The 18536-nt window shown below is 46.2% G+C and overlaps 1 protein-coding gene across 4 annotated transcripts in view; it reads left to right on the top strand.

Annotated features, from left to right (window-relative positions):
* Nucleotides 1–18536, top strand: part of NF1 (neurofibromin 1) — a 270036-nt gene that overhangs the window by 75768 nt on the left and 175732 nt on the right. For all 4 annotated transcript variants that reach the window (XM_087717167.1, XM_087717166.1, XM_087717165.1 and 1 more), the window contains 5 exons: nucleotides 664–845; nucleotides 937–1148; nucleotides 1954–2115; nucleotides 3381–3484; nucleotides 8720–8855. In XM_087717167.1, the coding sequence (XP_087573293.1) occupies nucleotides 664–845; nucleotides 937–1148; nucleotides 1954–2115; nucleotides 3381–3484; nucleotides 8720–8855 (796 nt within the window). The remainder of the gene's footprint in view (nucleotides 1–663; nucleotides 846–936; nucleotides 1149–1953; nucleotides 2116–3380; nucleotides 3485–8719; nucleotides 8856–18536) is intronic.

Below are 18536 nucleotides of genomic sequence, written 5' to 3'. Positions count from 1 at the left end.
AAAGGCACCTGGACTTTCTTGGTGTTTTCTTTGAAAACATTTCACTTCTCATCCAAGAAGAACCGAAGAAGAAGAAAAATAAGAATAAAAAGCTAGGCTTTTTATATCCACTGTAAGAGTAGATTTACACCATGTAAATTATCACCGTGGGGACACGGTGGCTCAGTGGCTAAGATGCTGAGCTTGTCAATCAGAAAGGTCAGCAGTTTGAGTCCCTAGCGCCGCGTAACGGAGTGAGCTCCCGTTACTTGTTGCAGCTTCTGCCAACCTTGGAGTTTGAAAGCACGTAAAAAATGCAAGTAGAAAAACAGGGACCACTTTGATGGGAAGGTAACAGCATTCTGTGCACCTTCGGCATTGAGTCATGCCGACCACCTGACCACAGAGATGTCTTTGGACAGCGCTGGCTCTTCGGCTTTGAAATGGAGATGAGCACTGCCCCCTAGAGTTGGGAACGACTAGCACGCATATGCGAGGGGAACCTTTATCTTAAAGAGTAGATATCCTGCAAATGAACTTGGGGGTGCATGTCTGAACACTGAATATGTCATGCAGAAAGGCATCTATTTTGCAGATCAAATGTTTTGAGGTGACCACTTTTATTGATTATAAGATGATCTTCCTGGAGCGATGCAAACCTTTTTTTTTTAAATATACATTTAGGTACTTCACCCTCTTTATGAACCTCCTTAATGACTGCAGTGAAGTGGAAGATGAGAGTGCACAAACAGGCGGGCGGAAACGTGGGATGTCTCGAAGGCTGGCTTCCTTGCGGCACTGCACCGTTCTGGCTATGTCAAACTTGCTCAACGCAAACGTGGATAGCGGCCTTATGCACTCTATAGGTAAAAATGGATCTGTTTCTCCTTTACTTTGTGGACTTTGGAAATGCCCAAACTGCACCCAAACTCTTTATCTTCTGTTGTTGGTTGGTAGGGTTAGGATATCACAAGGATCTCCAGACGAGAGCTACATTCATGGAGGTCCTCACCAAAATTCTGCAACAGGGCACTGAGTTCGACACCCTGGCGGAAACTGTGCTGGCGGATCGGTTTGAGAGATTGGTGGAGTTGGTCACCATGATGGGTGACCAAGGAGAATTGCCCATTGCTATGGCCTTGGCAAACGTGGTGCCTTGTTCCCAGTGGGTAAGATGAATTGCACCATCGGTTGCTGCTTCTTTTTTTTAAAAAAAGGGGTTTTTTTAATTTTCAAAACAAACACAGGGATGATCTCCTCTAGGACTGACCGGTTGGATGGCCTTGCAGTCCAGGGGACTCGCAGGAGTCTTCTCCAGCACCAGAGTTCAAAAGCCTCCATTCTTTGGTGCTCAGCCTTTCATATGGTCCAACTTTCACAGCCATCCATTGCAACTGGGAAAACCAGAGCCTTGACTAGACGCCCTTTTGTTGGAAGGGTGATGTCTCTGCTTTTTAGTATTCTCTCTAGATTTGCCATAGCTTTCCTCCCCAGGAGCAAGCGGCTTTTAATTTCTTGGCTGCAGTCCCCATCTGCGGTGACCTTGGAGCCCAGGAAAATAAAATTGGTCATTACCACCATTTCTTCCCCATCTATTTGCTAGGAATTGAGAGGGCCTGATGCCATGATCTTAGTTTTCTTAATGTTGAGTTCCTTCTTCACCTGCATCAAGAGGCGCTTTAGTTCCTCTTCACTTTCTGTCATTAGAGTGGTATCATCTGCATATCTGAGGTGGTTGATATTTCTCCGGGCAATTTTAATTCCAAATTTTGATTCGTCTACACCACCCCCCCTTTCCCGGACAGTACCAAAAGGCAAACAAGGACTACCTGTATATTGTAATTTTAAGTCCAATCTTGTTAACTGTATTGGCTTGTAGTTTTGAATGCTGCACCAACCCAACCAACTGTGGCTTATTCAATGAATCAAGAACAAAAACTAATTTAATACTTTCTGTTTTTCCCCCCCCTGAAGGATGAACTAGCCCGTGTTCTCGTCACCCTTTTTGACTCGAGGCACTTGCTTTACCAGCTGCTCTGGAACATGTTTTCTAAAGAAGTGGAGCTGGCCGATTCCATGCAGACCCTCTTCAGGGGAAACAGCCTGGCTAGCAAAATAATGACTTTCTGCTTTAAGGTACATTTGACTTTTGAATCTGGTGGTCGTTTAGAGAGATTTGGGGGCCAAAAGGTTACGAACCACCAAACCTGATGGGCTTGGAAAAACTTGGCCTTCGCTCTTAAGATGCAGGTTTGAAGTTTGTAACTGTTGTCTGAATAAAATCACAGTAAAATGATTCAATACGCTGATTTTACACTAATACGCAGAACTCCCAACATGGCAGTTATTAAGGATGCAGGCAGGCTTTTTAAGAATCTAATTTAGGGGGGCCTGCTGTCTTTTTTAATGTCTAAATGGCAGCTGTCAATATTTTGTGCTGCAGCAGTTTCAGATTTTGGATTGCCCGTAGACGTTGTGTTTCGGGGATATAGCAATAGCAATAGCAGTTAGACTTATATACCGCTTCATAGGGCTTTCAGCCCTCTCTAAGCGGTTTACAGAGTCAGCATATTGCCCCCATCAACAATCCGGGTCCTCATTTTACCCACCTCGGAAGGATGGAAGGCTGAGTCAACCCTGAGCCGGTGAGATTTGAACAGCTGAACTGCAGAACTGCAGTCAGCTGAAGTAGCCTGCAGTGCTGCATTTAACCACTGCGCCACCTCGGCTCTATCCCCTTCCTCTTTGTTTTCGGCTCTGCTTGCTAGATCTCCCAATCAGCTTCTTTTCCTTCTGTGCCAGTAGGGAAACGTTACTGAAAACTTGCATAGGGAAAAGAGGTCTATGACCCCCAGAGTAGGCGTTGCAGATGTTACCTACAAAAGCATAAGAAGAAACAAAATGGTCATAAAGTAAGAAGCTAAAGGTGTGAGCAAGCATATATACTGTATTTTTCGGAGTAAAAGATGTTCCCTCCTAAAAGAGGCTGAAAATTTGGGTGCGTCTTATACTTTGAATGTAGCTCCGCCCACCCACCAGCCCCTACCCTTTGGCCTCTGCACGTCCTCTTCCTGACTGCAGAGATTGCCACTGAGGCTCCGCGCGTTGCGTTTTCAGCCTCCAAATGCTCGACGCAAGGTTCCCAAAATGGCTACCCAGAACAGCTGCTGCCTTCTCTTACCCCTTCCCCACTTTGCCTGCTTTAGTCACTGGAGCTCCCTCCGAGGATCAGCTGCGCTTTAGATGCACAGCCCCCACCATCCCCAGCCTCAAAACCAGCAAGCGAACTAATGTGCTGAAGCTGACCAGGCTAAGGACTAGCCAGATGAATACCTGGTAGGCAGAATTCCCCCCCACCTTTTTTTTTCTCGGCTGAAACCATTTTGAACTCTCTCATGCAGGTGTATGGTGCAACCTATCTACAGAAGCTTTTGGAGCCTTTATTAAGAACTGTAATCACATCTCCAGAATGGCAGCCTGTGAGCTTCGAAGTCGACCCTACAAGGTTTGATTTTGGAATAGTGATGGGGGAGAAGAGGGCGGGTGGGCGAGAGGAGAAAGAGGGCGGAGTTTGTATTCTTTCTTATTTTTCCTCCTCTTTTTGTTTTTCTCCCTCGTTTTGAAGTTTGAATAATAAGGGTCTCATCTCTGGATCTTTGTCGAAAAGAGGCATGACAGAAGCTGTCTTTCAAGACTATTTTTTCTCACAATTTCTTTTAAACCATGCCCAGCAAAACAGCCAGGTGTTAAGTGTTTTCTAAAAGGCCAACGTGGATTGAATGGGAGGATTTTTGTGGGGAAAAATAAGAGGTAGGAGAAGAGCATTCTGTGTATCACAGCGTTTCTCAACCTTAACAACTTTTAAGATGTGTGGACTTCCAACTCCCAGAATACCAGACCCAGCGTGGCTAGCTGGAGTATTCTAGGAGTTAAAGTCCATAACATTTTAAAGTCATCCAAGATTGAGAAGCACTGGTTTGGATCAGTGTTTTTCAACCTTGGCAACTTTGAGATGTGTGGACTTCTGCTGTCAGAACTCTAGCTGGGGAATTCTGGGAGTTGAAGTCCACACATCTTAAAGGTGCCAAATTTGAGAAAGGCTGATCTAGATTACATTCTCTAATCAATACCTGGAGCCTGCCTCTCCTGTATATGAGGAATTAGGTAGAAACAGAGAAAAAAACAGGGTCTTTCTTGGAGCAGTGGGAAATGCTCTCATTCCTTTAGGGCCATGTTGAATTTTTCGCTACCTATTTTAGCTACGAATGTTTTGGAGTGTGGCAGGCTATGAGAGATTGAAATGAAATTACTCTTGCTAAAAGAAAACTCCTTTTTTTTTTCTTATACCGTATATACTCGAGTATAAGCCGACCCGAATATAAGCCGAGGCACCTAATTTTACCCCAAAAAGCTGGAAAAGTTATTGACTCGAGTATAAGCCTAGGGTGGGAAATGCAGCAGCTACCGGTAAATTTCAAAAATAAAAATAGATACCAATAATGTTTTTGAATAAATAAATATTATTTATTTATAAATAAATAACTAGCTCTGTAAGTGGAAAAGAGGGTCAATAAAAACAATATGGTATCAACAATAACTTTAAATGTACAAAAACCTTAGCTCATTCAGCAACCAAGCTAAAACATAAGAGTTAAAATCCTTCAAAACTGGATTCCTCCTCATCATCTGTATGTCCAAACAGAGCTTTTGAGGCCTAATGCAGGCTGATATTATAGAAAGTGATGACATGACTGTTTGCATAGAGCAGCCTGATTGGAACCCCCAAGGAATTTGTCTTAGGTGTACATAAATAAGGAAATCTCCCACCCTCATACACTCCTTCTTTCTTTCTCTCTTCCCTCCTCTGGATTCAATGGGATTTTTAGAAAATCCCCACTCCTGTGCACACACTTCTTCTTTCTTTCTTTCTTCCCTCCTCTGGATTCAATGGGGTTTAGGAAATCTCCCACCCTCATACACTCCTTCTTTCTTTCTCTCTTCCCTCCTCTGGATTCAATGGGATTTTTAGAAAATCCCCACTCCTGTGCACACACTCCTTCTTTCTTTCTCTCTTCCCTCCTCTGGATTCAATGGGATTTTTAGAAAATCCCCACTCCTGTGCACACACTTCTTCTTTCTTTCTTTCTTCCCTCCTCTGGATTCAATGGGGTTTAGGAAATCTCCCACCCTCATACACTCCTTCTTTCTTTCTCTCTTCCCTCCTCTGGATTCAATGGGATTTTTAGAAAATCCCCACTCCTGTGCACACACTTCTTCTTTCTTTCTTTCTTCCCTCCTCTGGATTCAATGGGATTTTTAGAAAATCCCCACTCCTGTGCACACACTCCCTCTTTCTTTCTCTCTTCTTTATAGCTAAATTTGATACCATTAAAAATTAAATAGGATTAAAATCTGTGGTTTATAATTTACCAGTTGTGTCCACCCCACTCCTTTCACCAGCGTTAGCCCGCTGCACCAAGGAGGGCACGTAAGAGGAAGGGGAAAATACAAGAGTGCAAGCAGCAACCTCGACGTCTAAGTGGGCAAGTTCACAGCATGCGCGCCTGCACGTCTGAGACAGGGCATAAAAAGGGGGAAAAAGGCTGATTGGACCCAGCTCTGTTTGGGGCGCAGGCGTGGCGCGGCAGCAGTTTTTCAGGCTGCTCCCAGATGGGAAGGGAGGGGGATTGTAAACCCCTTCTACACCCTGGCTCCTCCTCTTCCAGAGTTCAGGCTCTCTTTCTTTCTTTCTTTCTTTCTTTCTTTCTTTCTTTGAAAGAGAAGCCCAAATTAGCCAAAGGGGGGAAAGCGAGCGAGCAAGGGACCCCAGGAAACTAGACTCGCTTGGCTGGACTACGTACGCTCCTTGGCTTAGTTGCTTTCCACGCGCCTGTTAATATATTCAAGGAAACAAACCGCGGCAGTTTTCCCCAAGGGCAATGCCGAAGAGCAGAGCCCGGAGAAAAACCAAGGAAGTCACGGAGGGCATTTGCCACTTTCTCTAGAAGGTGATACGAGCTTCCCTTTCGAATGGGAAGGGACGGGGGGTTGGCTGGGCTCTTCCCAGCAGGAAAGGGGGTTGTTTGAAACATTGGGACCGGGGGAGGGGTTGGTTTTGTTTTGTTTTGAAAGGAAATCTCAACCTGTTACAATCGTCCTTCCCAAATGAGCTGAGGAGGACAGCGGTGAAAAGTTTTCTCCAACATTTAGGGGAAAGTCGCGAGCAGCATTGCCCTCACAACTGAGGGGAAAAAACCCGCCCTCTTCCCCTTCCAGGTTTTCTTTAAAAGCAGGCAGCGCTCCTTGGCCGCAGGGCTTCACAGGGACCTTTCCCCCTCCCACTGCTTCGCTCGCTCGCTCGCTTTCCCCCCTTTGGCTAATTTGGGCTTCTCTTTCAAAGAAAGAAAGAAAGAGAGCCCGAACTCTGGAGGAAAGAAAAGGAGCCAGAGTGTGGAAGGGGTTTACAATCCCCCTCCCTTCCCATCTGGGAGCAGCCTGAAAAAACTGCTGGTATGCGGTTCCTAGGTCAGCGGCCCCAAGGAAAGGAGAGGCTGAGCCACGGGAACGAAAAGAAAAAGGGAGGGGGAAAAAACCCGCCCTCTTCCCCTTCCAGGTTTTCTTTAAAAGCAGGCAGCGCTCCTTGGCCGCAGGGCTTCACAGGGATCCTTTCCCCCTCCCACTGCTTCGCTCGCTCGCTCGCTTTCCCCCCTTTGGCTAATACAATCCCCCTCCCGTCCCATCTGGGAGCAGCCTGAAAAAACTGCTGGGAGGTATGCGGTTCCTAGGTCAGCGGCGCGTGGGATCAAACTAGGAAGAAACTGGAGGTGGGGGGGAGCAGTTCGAGAGACTATGGAGAATATGGACTTCAGAGGCGGACCAGAAAGAGGTCCGGACAAAGATCCGAGGCTGAATTCGGCAGTGTTTATGGATCAGGGTCAGCCCCACCAGCTGGCGACAGGAGAGCAGAGAGGAGCGGACGGAGCAGAAACAGCCCCAGGGCTCCGCTGCCGCTCCCCGCATTTTCTGGACAGGGATCCCTTGGAGAGGGGATTCCTTCCTGCGAGACCCCGTCCACAAAATGCAGGGAGCGGCAGTGGCCCCGGGGCTGCTTCTGCTGCGTCCGCTGGACTGTGGGGCTTGGAAGGGGGCGGGAAGAGCGGCGGGGTGGCGGTGGCCGGCGGTGGCAGGCTGGTTCGCCTCCTCCTCCTCCAACAGGCAACAGCACTGCCGGATCCAGTTGTAGACTCGAGTATAAGCCGAGGCGGCTTTTTTCAGCCCAAAAAGTGGGCTGAAAAACTCGGCTTATACTCGAGTATATACGGTATGCATATTCTGTTTTTCATCCAAGTGGTTTTCAGAGCAGTTTTATAGCTGAGAATGAGATGGGCGGTACCCAAATTTGATAAGTAAAAAAATAAAAATGCAGACATATCATTACATATATACAATATGATTAGGAGTCAGTTTTAATATTTGCAACCCAGTGCTTTTTCCCCTCCTGGACATAGGCAGATAGTAATAAAGTTCAACAGCCAACCTTTTCCATTCACTGGGGGAAATAGTTGCAGGAGCAGCTAATGGGGAAGACTCAATCGTCTGATAACCGATGATCCAGTTGGAATCTTGAATGTAGTCTGGTGATGGTGACCTTTTGACACCTCTGGACCCGCTGGAAATCCTGCAAAGGCACCTTGTCCTTAGGGGTCCCCTAGAGCCTCCAAAAGTCATGTGAGCATTTTTACATGATTTTTGGAGACTCCAGGGATCTTCTGAGAGGAGACCTTTCAGAGGGTCTGACGAGGTCTTGTTTGCCCAGGGTGTGTATATCTGTGTCTGTCTGACAAACCAGCAGAGTCAAGGGAGGCATTTTCTGGACTTTTGACATGTTGTGGCCTGCCAGCAGAGCTGGCAGAAGATTCAGACAATGAGGAGGTTGGGGAGGAACATAGGCCAGTCCTGGAGTCTGGGAAAGGCTCTGATGAGGGCTCTGTGTCGAAGGCAGAGAGGGGACCAGAGCCATATATCAGATATCAGCTGCCTTCACAGCCAGGCATCAATGAGGCAGACGAACAGCTGGAGTCTGTTTCCAGTGTAGGCATGCAGAGTTGCCAGACAAAGGGAACAGCTAAAGAACAGGGGTCGACTTGGGAATAATAAGGTCACAGGTGGATGATGAATGGCCCCTCCCAGAGGAAATAAAAGAGGAGCGAAAGGGGAGTGGAGTTTGCAGGAGACAATTAGTTCCCTTAATTGGTTCGTGACTCTCCGAGACTCCTTGCCAAGTTTTGCAGATATCTGCCTGGCAGCTCTCCCAGCCAGATAAGGTCTGTGAGTGTAAATCCTCCCATGAAAGACTTTTCTGGCTGTGAATGAGCAAAATTCACAGCAAATTAATAAAAGGGTTTTTTGCTGGGACAAGGAGTTTGCGTACTGCTCTTGGGAAGCCTAGGTCAGAACACACGTCAAGCTTAAAACGTTCACCCTCACTGATGGAGAGACTTACTATACACTGTGTTGGAACAGCAACTCCCAGACAATTCAGCAGCCTGGCAATTCTGTTGTTAATTTCTACTCTAATTCACTTTTGAAATTTCCGAGCTGGGGAAGTCTGCCTCCCTTCTCTGTTGGTAGCACTAAGCAGGAGAGAACCATAGTTGCAGTGTGGATCTTGCAGAAGCCCCACACCTAACCCATTTTTTAAAACGGAAGCCAGAGAGCTTAGGAGAGGCTTGTCTTACAGGTTGGAATCCAGTGAAAGCCTCGAGAGTAACCAGCGGATCCTCCTTCAGATGACCGAGAAGTTCTTCCATGCCATCATCAACTCTTCCACCGAGTTCCCACCGCAGCTGCGGAGCGTTTGCCACTGTCTCTATCAGGTATGAAACAGTCCGCCAACTGTTGTTAGGTTGGAAAATGGGGAAAGACCAAGCACTTTGCTGTTACCGTTGGAATAAACAGGAGACAATTGAATTTAGGAAGTCTATTGAGGACTGCAGGATCTGGCCGGTCACTGGGATCAGAGATTTTATCTTCTGAACTTTTGGACTCATGCTGGAGCTCATCCAGTGGTGGGTTCTGGATCCCATTGCAACTAGTACCTTGCAACGGGGCCAAGCATCCACCACATGAACACGCACAGTGCGCACATGCGTACTTACCGCCCGCCATCCTCCGTGACGCCTCTGCGACGCTCCAGCTGCTCGGCGGAGTGTTGCGCAGGCACCGTACACTCTGTCCATGTGCGTGGAAGCCCCGAACAGCTCAAATACAGGTAAGGAGCGTGGACAGGCAGGCGGGCCCTCTGGAGCACTCTACCGGAACGGTACCTGGTGCTCCTGGCAGGCACCGGTACGCTCGTACTGGGGCATACTGGTTGTAACCCACCACTGAGTTTATCCTTAGGGAACTTCTCAGTGTGCTCTGAGATTGTTCTCTGTGGGGTGAATTTTCCCTGAGGATGGGCTCCAGCATGAGTCCAAAAGCTCAGAAGACACAACCTCTGATCACAGTGACCGACACCCAGATTGGATCCTGTAACATTATCCTGGGACACTTATATCCAGGACTCTCTCTGAGAACAAGCAGCTGGCTCAAGGAAATGCTTATTCATTGTTCGTCATTCTTCTGCTTTGTTTTTTTTTTTTAATCCAGGCTTAAGTCACCTGAGGCTGTCCAACTTATTCCTGAACTTCCCCAGATATCATTACATGTAAATTCCTACAATATTGCCCCAAGCATTAATGGAAATTGTAGTTGAGCCCTGTGGAGTGTCGCAGATCATCTGCCTCTGGTCTGATCTATACTATAATGTTAGGGAGGTTGTGCCCCATCTTCTCCATACTGGCAGTCATGTCTGAGCCCTAATGAGTCAAATTCATGGCTTCCTGGGGAAGAGATGTCAGAGCCTAATTCGATGATGGAGAACATTTAGTTCTCGCTGTTTCCAAACCTCAAGGAGTGAGGATTTCCCATCATGCTGCTCTGATTTTGGATGTATTCAAAAAAATGGCTGGACCTTTGCCCATTTCCTAAATGTTTCTATAAGAGCAGACTTTCCTGTTCTTCTCTTTGGAAGGCAGAGGGATGAGGCTTTTCCTAAGCTGTGCTGATCTTCCAGGATGCTTAGAAAGCAAGAAGAACTTGTGTAGATTTTGGGATGTGCCATGTATCAGCAGTGGTTTCCTTTCTCCAACTCAGTGTTTCTTCCAGGCATTGCACAATCCTCCCATATATTCAAAAACAAACTTTTCTCACCGTCTTTCTGAATATTTGGGTGAAGACATGCACTCCTTGAAGCCAAGTCTAGGATGAATCACCTAGAACCCAGCCTTTTGCATTGAGAGGGATATGGCTGGCATATAAATAGCAGGATGTAAACTTGGGGGGGGGGGGCTAGTAACCTTTCCAATACTGTACCTGGAGGCTGTTTGGGATGAGAGATTCAGTCGACATTTCCTCACAGGTTTGAAGTCAAACTAAAGGTAAAGGTTGCCCTCTCCAGTCATGTTTGACTCTAGGGAACAATACTTATCTTGGCTTCTTAGCCGAGGGAGCCAACATTGTCCAAAGACACTTCTGTCGTCATGTGGCCCACATGCCTGTTGTGGCCCAGCAGGATCCGGTTGAGCTGCTGATGGACTCAGATAGCGAGGAACCTCAGAGCAGGGACCAGAGAGGCTGGTTGGCCACCAGGAGGCGCCTGAGGCATGGATCAGTGGGGAGGATCAAAGGCAGTTTGTCCCTGATGCTAGATTGAGAAGGGCTGAGAAACGGAAGCAGCAACTCCGTAGGCAGACTCACAGAAGATGATTAAGCACAGATGGTTGTTGATTGGCCCCTCCCAACAGAGATTATAGGTGAGGCGTTTGCGACCGTCCCTCTGTGTCCGCTGGACCCACCAATGCTGGTCGAGACCATTGACGGCTGGATGCTTCTGTCTGGGCCTGTCAAGGCCGCCATGCAGCCCTTGCGCCTGGTCATTGGGATCACGAGGAGGCCATCCAGTTTTACATTGCCTCAGGCCTGAATTTCCCCGTGGTCCTGGGCTTGGCCTGGCTGCGGGCGCACGACCCCAAGATTTATTGGTCCCAGAAACTGGTCACGTTCCCGTCCCTGCAATGTGTCAACCACGCTCGTCATGTCTGTGCAGGCCAGGTGCTGAGTTTGCCCAGGGTGTCCTTGCCGCCAGACTTAGCGGAGTTCATGGACGTCTTCAGCGAGCAGGAGGCAGACCGGTTGCCGCTGCACCGGCCTTATGACTGCCCCATTGACTTGGTGCCGGACGCGCAGCTCCCTGTGGGTCGCCTGTACTCCATGTCCGAGCCGGAGTTGGCCGCATTGCGGGACTTTCTGGACAAGAACCTCACCCAGGTTTTTATCCAGCCCTCGTCTTCGCCACTGTCTTCCTTGGTCTTGTTCATCAAGAAGACTGGGGATCTGAGACTCTGTTGTGATTATCGTTGCTTGAATGCGATCACAGTGCGCAACCGTTATCCTCTGCCCCTGATTCCTACATCCCGAGTGCGTGCAACCAAAAGATGGATGCCCTGTCCAGAAAACCTGAGTACACTTGCACCGCAGACTCGCTTGCACCCTGCACAGTTTTGCCTGTTGAATCCTTCGCTGCAGTTCACGAGCCCGTGGACTTATGGCCTTGGATATGGGACATGCAGCGGGACGAAGAGTGGGTGGAGCAACAGAGAGCAGAGGTAGGGCCGGCCTCCCCGTGGACCTTCAACAATGATCTCTTGAAGTACTGGGACAGGCTTTATGTGCCCGCGATTCTCTCCTAGTGCCATGACAATCCGGCGGAACATTTTGGCCTTTTCAAGGCTTTGAACCTGGTCTCCCATACCTTCTGGTGGCCCTGCTTATGACACGACGTACAGACGTATGTCACCTCTTGTGTACAGTGCCGGCAGGCCAAGTCAGCAATGGGAGCTCCTCCAGGGCTGCTTCAGCCATTGCCGACCCCGGACAGACCCTGGGGAGCCGTGTCCATGGACTTTCTGATGGAATTGCCTCTGTCTTCGGGGTTTACCATGGTCCTCGGGGTGGTGGACATGCTCACGAAGATGGCGCATTTCATTCTGTGTCGGAGATTGCCGACAGCCTGCGCCACCGCCCATATGTTTATCCAGCATATCTTCCGGCTGCCCGGCCTACCCGATTGGGTCGTGTCAGACCGTAGAGCGCAGTTCACGGCCCAGTTCTGGAAAGGGCTGATGGAGGCTCTGGATGTCCACATTTGTTTGTCCTCGGTGCACCATCCTGAAACCGATGGGGGGGATGGAGAAGGTGATCGGGATCTTGGAGCAGTACCTGTGCTGCTTCGTAAATCAGCAGCAGAACAACTGGGTAGATTACCTGGCCGTGGCGGAGTTTGCATTTAACAACTCACAGCACACCTCCACGCGGACAATGCCCTTCCTGGCTAACGGCGGGTATCACCCTTGCTTCTTTCCTCTTACCCCAGTCGACTCCCCGGTCCCTGCAGCGCAGGACTTCCTATCGGAACTCCAGGTGGTCCACCAAGTGGTGTGCCGCTATCTGACTCAAGCCAAAGAGGACTACAAGAGGGTGGCGGACAGGTCTCGGCATGTGGTGCTGGAGTTGGCTGTGGGAGTAAGCATGTGGCTGTCCACGCGACACCTTCTGTCCCACCGGCTGGCTAAGAAGTTGGACCACCGTTACCTTTGGCTGTTCCCGGTGGAGGCCGTCATCAACCCGGTGGCCTATCGCCTGACCTTGCCACGCTCGATGTGAGTTCACCCAGTGTTCCATTGCTTGCTCCTGATCCCTGAACGGTCAGCTTGTCCTCTCCGCCCACCTTCTCCGCCCCAGCCGTCACGCGTGAGGCAGAGGAGCAGCTTATGCACGAAGTGGCCCGGATCCGGGACTTGAGATGGCTAAAGGGACGATTCCAGTACTTGGTGGACTGGAAGGACGATGGGCCAGACGGGGGACTTGGGCCAATGCGACGGACATGCACGTCCCCGCTTTGATGCGGGCCTACCATGCACAATGTCCCTCGAGGCTGCACCCTGAGTGTCAGACCCGGGGGAAAGGCCCTGCAGTGAGGGATAGTGTTGTGGCCCAGCAGGATCTGGTTGAGCTGCTGATGGACTCGGATAGCAAGGAACCATATGAGTCTGTCCTGGACGATGTGGAGGACCCTGGGCAGGGTTCAGACTCAGAGCAGGGATCAGAGAGGCTGGTTGACCATCAGGAGGCGCCTGAGGCATGGAGCAGTGGGGAGGATCAAAGGCAGTTTGTCCTGATGCTAGATTGAGAAGGGCTGAGAAACGGAATTAGCAACTCTGTAGGCAGACTCACAGAAGATGATTAAGCACAGGTGGTTTTTGATTGGCCCCTCCCAAGAGAGATTATAGGTGAGGCGTTGGGAAGGGACATTTGCAGGAAACAACTGTTCAAATTAGTAGTTAAGAAAATCTATCTGTGTATTCTAGCTGTGTCTGTTCGTTTGGACTATCTGCGTTGTTTCGTTTGAACTATCTGGGTTGCTGCATAGCTACTCTATTGAAAGTGAGTTGCCTGGGCCATCAGCCAAAGGATTCGTTATCTCAGTAATTGAACAGTGGCAAACAGCCAAGCCTGTGTTCTGGTTTATTCACAGGCTGGGGGTGTGTGTGTGTCAGAACACATACCTATATGCCAAAAGTACACGAAACACTGTTAACCTTCCCACTGAAGTGGTACCTGTTTATCTACTCACATTTGCCTGCTTTCAAACTGCTAGAGGGGCAGGAGCTGTCATTGGCTGCTGCCGGTTTGGACCGGTTTCAGGCAAATCGGTAGTTCTGATCAGTGGCTGGACCCACCTGCCTTCCCTGGCGCTATCCTGTCCTATATAATCACCGTGTGTTTGAAGGCGCTCACATTTTTGATTCTGGGTGACCGGTTGTTGCATTCTGTGACACCCACCTCTGTAGCTCACCCTGTCACATGGGGTTTGGCTCCTGAACCCGATCTGTCACTTTCCAGCTGACCACTGAGCATCTTTAACCACTGAGCCACCGTGCCCCTTTGACGTCAAACAATGTGGTTTCTTTTATGTTTGTGTGCTTTTAAGACAAGACTGTTAGGTAAATAAAAACTGGAGGTGGAATGCAGCTAATTTATATTTGCCATTTTTAAAAAAAGAAAAACATGCAGTTGGAAAATGGCAAACCTGTGTCAAGCTTGGCAGTGTAGTCTGAAGTCACAGGTATGAGACCCCGGAGGGAAAAGGGAGAGGCACGTGCAATTTTTTGGTCACCAGTTGCCTACCTTGGCGCAAACTTTGTTAAAAAGGGGGGGGGGGAGTGTTAAAATTCAATAATGGTTTTGTCTTACAGCCTTTTCGGCATTTCAAAATAGCAGAGGTATTATTTTTTTTTCTCTAGTTTTTGCTTTGTTTGGTTGCGTTTTTTTATTTTTCTTTGTTTTCCAGCAAGAAAATTCTTTGTTTTGTTGTCAATTGGTTTATTAGAGCCACCAAAGTGGGATGGATCCTGTGTTGTAGTTGGGATGTGTCAAACCTGTATGCTGAGATGGACTTTAACGCATGTAAAATGTTCAAAGTGCAGAAGAGGAATTTCCCATATTCTCGATTTGGAACAAACATTTTTCTTTTCATAATTTTGTCTCGTGCTTGGCGGGGGAAATGATCCATTTTGGACCAAAAAATCGCACATTGTCCTGTTTAGTTCTGTTTACAGCTTGGAACAAGAAGGCTCTCTTTATTTTTTGTGTACTAAATGTTTTGCGCACAGCAAAAGCTCCTGTACTGGTTGCAGGAGCTTCTGTGTTTGTTCCTCCCAAAAGTTTTATATGTCTGAAACAGAAATCACATGCTCAGGGGGATCATAGGATAATGGGATTATCCCATCTAAGTAGGACATGGCATAATTGAATACTTCTCTTCATAAACGCTTCCCTCTCACAAAATGGAAGATCTAATAATAGGCTTAACTACACACCTTTCTTTCCTTTTAAAAAAGACTTTGTTAAATTTCAACAAAACATAAAATATAAAGGAACTGAAAAATAGGAATTAGAGAAGCAAAAAAAAAAAAGCAAAATTAAGAGTGCAGAAAAAAGAGGATAATAGAAAAAGAATAACTTCCAATTCTCTTTGGTACAGATAAAATAAAATACATTAACCTCTTACTCTAAAACCAACCATAAAACACAGTGTTTCTCTAATCCTAAACAGTTCTGATCATCAAATCCCCAAAATTACACTTTCGTTTCTTTCCGTGCCATGCAGAAAAGTTCCAAAAAAGATTCCCAAGGTAGACAAGGTCTTTTCTTTAATCAAAGAAGGCAATTTTGTACATTCTACTAACTTCAACATCCATTCTTCCATTTGTAGGAATGTGTAGATCTTTCTACCTCTGTCCATACAAAAGTCTCACCGCTGTTGTCATGTATAAAAACAAAAACCCATTATTTTCTTTCTTGAACTGCAGCTTTTCTGTATAGCTGGGCGTGATGTTTTTGGTTCAGAAGCAGAGACTTAAAACACAGGTGGACTCTGCCTATCATTCAGAGGGCGCACATATTTTATGATTCTTCTGAGCATAGTAATCCAGTGCTGAAAGGAAGAGAATAAGGCATGATATACAGTACTTGGATGTTAAATTATGTCACCTGCCAACTCATAAAACATTGGCATGGCTAGAGTTGCACCTCATTGGAGAATGTGATTTATGACACAGACTGAGGGGAGGGAAGAAACAGGGGCAAAGTTCAACCATAATTAAAATGAGGTCAGATCTGACTGCAATGGGGTATTGTCGAAATGGTGTTCCTAATAAATGACTGGTTTTCTTTTGAAACTTGGCTCGAGGCTCATAAGTTAATTAGGGCATCTTTTGGAAACCTGACAGACAATCACATCTAAACCTCATTTGAATTATGGCTGAACTTTGCCCCTGTTCCTTCCCTCCCATCAGTCTGGGTCATAAATCACATTCTCCAACCGAGGTGCATGCCTCACAAGCCTGCTGTAGTAATCTGAGATCCGACTCTAGCTGAAGGTATACGTGGAATGTGCTGCTGCCCCTTTCCTCACCATGGCAATTTGATAACAGACATGCCAATGCTTTATGAGCTGACATCACCTCTCTTTTCCCTGCCTCTGTCCCATCGATCGTGGATGTACAGATAGTCCTCGACTTACGACCTCAATGCAACTCCAAATTTCTGTTGCTAAGAGAAACGGTTGTGAATTTTGCCCCATTTTACGACCTTCCTTCCCACAGTTGTTGTGAATCACTGCGGTTCTTAAGCTAGTAACATGGTTGTTAAGTGAATCTGGCTCCCCCATTGACTTTGATTGTCAGAAGGCTGCACAAGGTGATTGCATGGCCCTGGGACTCTGCAACCCTCATAAATAGGAGTCGGGTGCCAAGCCTCTGAATTTTGATCACTCGGCCAAGGGGATGCTGCAACAGACATGTGAAAAAGTCATAAATCACTTTGTTCAGTGCACCTCAGAATCATTACATGGCCACTACATGGTTATCTAACTCTGACCAAGTGCTGTCAGTTGAGAAGGTTCCTGTATGTCTTGAAAACCAGATTTGTTCCTACAAAAAGAGGGTTCCTCAGGTACTCGGGCCTTAAGCCATCTGAGGGCTTTGAAGGTCAGTACCAATGACTTAAGTTGGGCTTCCTAAGCAGTTAACAGTGCAGCTATTATTTTGAACAACTACAACTCCCAGTTTATATTTCCATAAAAAGTCCCTATTTCAGTATCTACAAGATTCAGTGAGAGGTGTGGGAGTCGAGCTACAAATCCTTAAAACACATCTGATCCTTGATTTCTTTATTTTTTTTTGGTAATGAGTCTATCTCCCATTGTCTGAATGTTGGAATAAAGATGATAATATCTGAAGATATGACAGGACCCTCATTCATTTTTTTTGGCTTTCTACCGTACAATCTGAATGTATGAAATGGTATGAAAAATACACCAAAGCAGTCTTATTTTTATTATGGTTAAAATAATGTCTCTCAAGGTTTGGAAAATACTTCAGGCTTACAGTCAGTTTTGTAACTGGTTGGAAAATGACTTTGGTAATCATCTTTTTTTATTGTTGTTTATTACTCAGCCAAGCTTATTCTGCTATCTCAGCGGATGTTTCAGTAAAAGAGACTGCAGAGCCATAACTCTTGGGCATCACATCGTTTGAGATAGCTTGCCCAAAGCTTGCTGTGCAAGATTTTGTGTAGATGGATAGAAGAGAAGTAGCACTTTCACAAGCCTTTGTCATTTGGAGACATTAATCCTCGACTTACGGCCACAATTGAATGCAAAATTTATGTTGCTAACCAAAACATTTGTTAAACGAACTTTGCCCCATTTTTACGACCTTTCTTGCCACATTTGTTAAGTGAATCACTGCAGTTGTTAAGTTAGGAACATGGTTGTGGCTTCCCCATTGACTTTGCTTGTCAGAAGGGGATCACATGACCTGGGACACTGCAGCCGTCATAATTATGAGTCAGTTGCCAAGCACCTGAATTTTGATCACATGATCGTGAGGATGCTACAGAGGTCATAAGTGTGGGGAAACGGTCATCAGTCACTTTTTAGTGCCATTGTAACTTTTTTTTAAAAAAGTTTTCATTTAAAAAAAATATGAACATTCCATCTTTCCTTAAACAGTGTGTCATCTGGGTATAAATATCTCGGTGCGATAATCATCAAAATTCACATCTTTCACATTGATATTAATTATCTCATCTTAGAATTATAGTACTATATTAAACAGTTGAACATAATGAACTTATCCGTTTTTCCCTCTTAACATATCTTCTAATAAAATTTTTAATAATGATGTTAAGCATAATCTCATCATCATAATATTAACAATTATCATATTGTTTACATCTCTAACATATTTTCTGCTCTTCTTTAAACTCCTTTTATTTCCAACTTCCTTTCTAACCATTGATAAAATAATTCCCACATCATATAATATTCACTTTGTTCTTTCTCCTTAATCTCCAGTGTTAATCTGTTCATTTCTGTACACTCTAATATTTTTCTAATCACCACCTCATCTGTAGGGATCTCTTCACTTTTCTGATGTAACTTTGAAGGGTCATTAAATGAACTGTTGTAAATCGAGAACTACCTGTATTAAGATTTGTCTTTGGAGACCATGTCATCATGAATTTGTAAAATGAAAAAGAAGAAATCTATAAATTTGTTTGGTACTGCTGTTTGGGAAAAGTGCATAAATCCACGAGAGACAGAATTAAATGTTGTCACCAATTATTGTTAGTCTGGAAATGCTTTGGGGGGGGGGATATATTTAATTTTTTGCTGGAACATATTTGGAACAATTCAGATCTTTTTAAGTGCCTCATTAGCAAATGCCCTTTTTGAACTATTTAACCTAGCCAGAAATAGTAGAAATGATTGGAACAACATTTGTTTGCTTGCTACTAGTGACTAGATGGTGGTCACCAACATGAAATAGAAATTCCATCAAGTGGTAGTGTGCACACTTCTTTTTTTTTTGTTTCATTCCGTAACATTT

Source organism: Thamnophis sirtalis, unplaced genomic scaffold, assembly GCF_051295495.1.
Source record: "Thamnophis sirtalis isolate CommonGarterSnake01/CBP01778 unplaced genomic scaffold, rThaSir2_p1.2 scaffold_6, whole genome shotgun sequence".
In the NCBI taxonomy this organism is placed as follows: Eukaryota; Metazoa; Chordata; class Lepidosauria; order Squamata; family Natricidae; genus Thamnophis; species Thamnophis sirtalis.
This window is presented reverse-complemented; position numbering and strand designations above follow the sequence as displayed.